Raw genomic sequence first — 5552 nt, 5'->3', positions numbered from 1 at the left:
ACTTTGGGGGCAAAAAACACCAAACACCGACATGAGAAGCACCTCTGATGTCTGAGTGGGAGTCTGCAGCTGGCTCACAGAAAGTAGAGAGAGACATCCTAACAGAACACAGAAACAGAGTGAAATAGTCTGATGAGGCGAGGGGCAGAGCACCTTTGGGGCGTGTTCCAGATACTGTTTCCCAGCTGACAGCTGACTCAGCAGGCGGAATTTGTTGTCCTGGAGAACATAGATGCCCTGAAAAACATGACAACACGCATCAGCACAGAAGACTAGGCAAAAAATACTAACGCTGACATTTATATTCCACAGATACAAAGTGGATTACGTATGTGGACATGAACGATTTCCTGCGGAGCGCCGCGGGCTCACAGTACACTGTGTTGCCATGGTAACAGACCAGCGCTGCACATAGCTTTAGCATAGCAGGATAGGTGAGGGGGGAGGAGAATGTGTGACATGTCAGCTTTATACCCATCCAGCAGGACAGACCGATGCTAACCTGCGGGATGAGGGACAGGAGCCGTTACCTGGTGATTGGTCCGAAGGTTGTCGATCTGCTTCTTGAACACACAGGTCCAGAAGTCTTTACAGACAAACTTCATAATGTCCAGCTCATCTTTGAACCGTGCTGTGTCTTTTGTTAGTCTAGAGAAGAGGAAAAAGAAAAGCTGTTCAAAACGAAGTCCGGAAGCTTGACGCGGTTTGTAAAAATGCACCTTGAATGCGACCCAATGTGTTTAGTCCCACTGCTCAGTCAAATAGTTTCTGTGTTTATTGCCCTTAAAAACAACTGATAGGCAGGCTATATATGAAGAATAATATCATCAAGGGATGTAGAATTATACTAATTTTATTGAAATGGAGGCTACTTGCAACAGGCAGAGAGGGCAAAAGAACTAAATCAATGCACATAATTGTGCCAATCTGAATTAAAATAGCCCTCTTTTCCATTCGCTAGGCTGAGGAAATAAAGCAATACAAACTACAGTACAAAAAAAACTGGCTCATAGAAGTATCAAGTGCCGACTAGAATCAAAATAATTGTTAACAAGTGTGTCTCTCTGCAACTCGCGATGTGCATAAAGCCTCTGTCTGACGCTGCTGCGCTGTTTTGATGTAGCTCTGCAGGGAGAAGCCTCTCTCTCTGCTGGCACACTGGAGACGGGCTTCACACAGGCTAGCTTGGCCAGTTTGACCCACACCAGATAGATTTCACTGTAATCCCAATAACAACTAGGGATGTACCTAATCCAGATTTTTCGGGGTTCGGCCGAATACCGAATCCACAGGTTAAGATTCTGCCGAATCCGAAATCGAATACCAAATCCTACTCCCATCCTCAGTCAATTGTGTTTACTGGTTAGTAAACAAAACTTTATACAAAAAAATTAAAATAAAACGCTGCGTCTGTCGCCATCACAAAATATAAAAATTTTTAAAAATGTATTATCATTCATTTATCATTATCGAGGTAAAATGTGCAATTAATCACAATTTAGATTTTAAGACATATCGTGCAGCCCTATGTGTCATTCACTCTCCTTTTTAAACAGCTGCTCACTGTAGTTTTTATCAATACAAATCAAACAGCAGGAAATAATGCATTTATTTGGGGACTGTTTTTAACAGCGCATTTCTCCACGTTTGGTTTTCTAGTGAGTGTTTGTGTCAGCAGGACGGTGTGTGTGTGCGGGGTGGAGTCAGAATAAAGTACTGTGTGTGTGTGTGTGTGTGTGTGTGTGTGTGTGTGTGTTCACGGTGATGGAGGAACATGTCAGCTAACAACAACAATGTTATTTGTTAACAACAATGGTGCTCTATGGCACAGAGGAAGAACAGATATCAGGCTGGGACACACACACACACACACACACACACACACACACACACACACACACACACACACACACACACACAATAGTAGCCTACACATACATATGGGCCTATATGTATACATTTATATATACACACAGACAGCTGTCGGAGTTTAACGACAGAGCCAGTTAGCAGCAGTTAGCTTGTTACCTCTCTATTAGCCCCTGGCCGACCCTGAATCCCATATTCTCCAGTTTGGCGATATGTCTCCCATTCTCCTGAATCAAAGACAGACGACAACTTTACGTTACTAAATACTGTAACCGACCACCATCTATCCGAGTCATGGCGATGACGAGGAGAACTCTTACCGTCTCTCCGCTCTCAGCTGACTTGTAAATGTACTGTATCACTTCGTTATGTAAAAACTGGAAAGCAGCTTCGTCGGCCATGTTGTTCCTCTCCAGACTGCGGTCCGGTCTATCTGCTGGTTCCGCCGTCGCTACACCGGGACCGACACCATTCCGTTCACACTGACCGCGGACACAGAACACGCCCGTGGACAGAAACTTAACAGACGGTTTCTGTTCCTCTACTGTCTATGTTTCTGCTGCACTGCTTCCTTCTTGTTCTTGTTCTTCTTCCTAGAATGAGGCAGACTAGACGCTGCAATGGCGCATTGCTGCCATCTATTGTTCGTCACTGACACAATATTTTCTATTGCAGACAAAATGTCTCTTTGCTTTTCTCACAGTTTCCTGTATCTCATAGTTAACTCCTTCCCTTTTTTCCTTTGTCCCACATTTCTTTTACTGAGCTGTATTCATGATTAAATTACATTCTAACAATCCAAAGTGTAGGTCAACTCCTATTATTGTTCTCATTAACAGCCTACTTTGCAATCTCATCTGCCTCCTCACCCCCCCACACACACCCACGTGAACCCATAGAAACCCCAGCTCACACACTGCTCTGTCAACTCTAATCAATGCCTGTACAATCTCTACCAGTAAATCAGGTATGGACTTGGACTTATTCACTTTAATTGCAGTTAAAGTAGGCTAGCTCCTGAGTCACTGCATATGAGTGAACGTCCCTGTTTATTCTCTTCAACCCACCTTAATGCCCATAGAACTGCCATCATCTCTGCTGCGAAGACTGACATATGATCTGGAATCCTACAACCCTTTTTATAACCCATTCGAGGTATATCAATACCTAAAGCCACTTTACCGCCCCAGGATCCTGTATATATCCAGTATAAATTTGCAGGTGGGCTCCCCATATTTGGTGCTGCCGACTTTTATCTCCGCGCGGACCGCTGATTAGCTTACAACGCTAGTATTCGGGGCACAGGGAAAGTAAAAACAAATTGCTGTTTATACCACTAAAAAGACTCAAAATATCACCACACTTCAACGGTAGCATAATGAGGGTCCCTAAATGTTAACCAAAGCATTGATAACATTGTAAGTGTACAGTTTATTAAAAAGATAGTTTAGAAAGTCAGTAGCTCCCAAGACGGCGGCCGCCTGTATACGAGAACGCGACTGTCTTTATAATCTATCAGTGGTCCGCGCTAGCTTGTTTCAAGCTACAAACACATTTGATTAGCATGAAAACATGTCCCAGAGAACGACAGAGTGGGTACACATCTGTTATTAACCCCTAGGTTCGTTTTGCGCCAGAATTGTCCTTTAACTGAGCAGGCTTCTTGTTGGTAGTTGTTCATTCTGTCCTTTTAGTTTCATTAAATACTTTCCATTAAATACATTAAAAACTAAACTTATGTCTTCTAATTTCTAATGGCATCTCCCCCTTATTATATTAATAGCGCCGATATTGGAGTTGCCCCACCACACACTCTAAGGGCTTTTGCTTGGACTATGTTACGTTGACTGATCACTGAAGGGGCTGCTGATCCATAGACCATCCATCCATAATCAGTAGCTGATCTTATAATAGCTCTGTATATCATCATCATTGAATCTCTATCAGCCCCCCAGTCAGATCCAGCCACACGGACATTTATTATTTTCTCACACTTAGAAGAAACCATCTCAGGTGGTCAATCTCCCACCTGTAGACGGAATCATCCTCACTAGAGATTAATCAGAATCAGAATCAGAAAAAGATTTATTGCCACGTTAAGTAGCACGAGGAATTTGCTTTGGTTTGGTGCATTCATAAAAACATATTTAAACATCAATATGAAATAAAAAATAATAAATACAGAAACAAATAACACATACATATAACTATATAACATTAAAGAGCATATATTATGTTTTTTTCAGTTCAGGCAGACAGCAGGAAATGGCGACTGTGCTGTGCAGCGGCTCTTGGCTCTCGTTTGGTGCATTGTCTGTGTGTTTTTGTCTGTGTATTCTGATATGTGTCAAGCAGACTACGTGTACAGCCGACAAGAGTTGATCAACATTGGGTCTCGTTACAATACATGCATATCAACAGATTATCAGGTACAGCTAGAGGGCCGCACTACCTTCCGACAGCACAGAGGCAGCGATACCCTAGACCATGTATATTCTAACATTCTGCATGCGTACAGGACTGTTTCTCTCCCCCACCTGGGCCAGTCAGACCACCTGTCATTGCTCCTGCTTCCTGCATACACTCCCCTCAGAAGAACAACAAAGCCAACCACCACAACTATACCAACTTGGCCCGAGGGTGCACTATCCCAATTACAGGATTGTTTTGAAAACACTCAATGTAAATGGACTACATTTTCTAGTCTTAACGACTACTCAAAGCGCTTTTACATAGTACAGGAACCACACACATTCATACACTACCACTGAGCCACAGCCGCCCCGGTGTGAATGTGAACTGTTCAATCAGGGAGATCTGGAGGAATTTACAGAGACTGTGTTGTTTTACATGAAATGCAGCTAGAGCTGAACTAAAGAGGGGGCATCAAGGAATCAAAGGAGGCCTATAAGAAAAATTGAGGATCGCCTAACACACAACGATCCACGGAAGGTGTGGCAAGGTTCTGCAGCAAATAAACTACAAAGGAAGGGATAACAACACTGCATCCACTGATGGTGCACTGGCTGAGGAGCTAAACCGCTTCTTTGCCAGGTTTGAGGTCAACATAACAACTACCACACCACTTTGGCCTCTACCCAACGCTGACACCCCCAACTAGTACTGAGGTGGTGAGGCGTGTGCTGAGTTCGGTCAATCCAAGGAAGGCTGCTGGACCGGATGGAGTACCCAGCAAAGTACTCCAGGCATGTGCTGGCCAGCTCACTGGGGTCTTTACAAAGATCTTTAACATCTCCCCATATTTTTCTATTTTTCATATATTCATGACCCAGTGAATTCAATTCCATTTTTGTTATCGCTTAAAACTTTGGAAAGTTATCAGGCTACAAAGTTAACTGGGATAAAACGGACATAATGTCAATTTCCAATTTTGATTGTACTTTACTTAAGAATGAATTCAATTGGAATTTGTCTAAACATTTTATTAAATACTTGGGTTTGTTCATCCCTAGAAGAATGGAAGATACGTTTAGTTTGAATTACCTTCCAGTAATTAATAAAGTATCAGAGGAGTTAAAAAGAATTGGCCAACGACCCATTTCACTTATGGGGAGAGTAAATGTAGTTAAAATGTCTGTTTTGCCTAAATTTTTTATATTTATTTCAACATCTCCCGATTACTCCACCACAACATTTTTTTAAAAGATTACAAAGTCTTATCT

General features: G+C 42.5%; 1 protein-coding gene across 2 annotated transcripts in view; it reads right to left on the bottom strand.

Moving 5' to 3' along the window:
- The window catches only part of trappc6b (trafficking protein particle complex 6b), a 6058-nt gene extending 3578 nt beyond the window's left edge, over positions 1 to 2480 (bottom strand). For both annotated transcript variants that reach the window (XM_031301124.2, XM_031301123.2), the window contains exons 1-4: positions 2190 to 2480; positions 2029 to 2096; positions 531 to 648; positions 154 to 237 (exon numbers count right to left, since the gene is read on the bottom strand). In XM_031301124.2, coding sequence (XP_031156984.1) covers positions 154 to 237; positions 531 to 648; positions 2029 to 2096; positions 2190 to 2270 — 351 coding nt within the window. In that variant the 5' untranslated portion in view covers positions 2271 to 2480. The remainder of the gene's footprint in view (positions 1 to 153; positions 238 to 530; positions 649 to 2028; positions 2097 to 2189) is intronic.
- Between the last annotated feature and the right edge of the window lie 3072 nt (positions 2481 to 5552).

The sequence above is a fragment of the Sander lucioperca genome, chromosome 12 (genome assembly GCF_008315115.2).
Source record: "Sander lucioperca isolate FBNREF2018 chromosome 12, SLUC_FBN_1.2, whole genome shotgun sequence".
In the NCBI taxonomy this organism is placed as follows: domain Eukaryota; kingdom Metazoa; phylum Chordata; class Actinopteri; order Perciformes; family Percidae; genus Sander; species Sander lucioperca.
The sequence above is the reverse complement of the archived record's forward strand: the minus strand, read 5'-3'. Positions and strand labels throughout refer to the sequence as shown.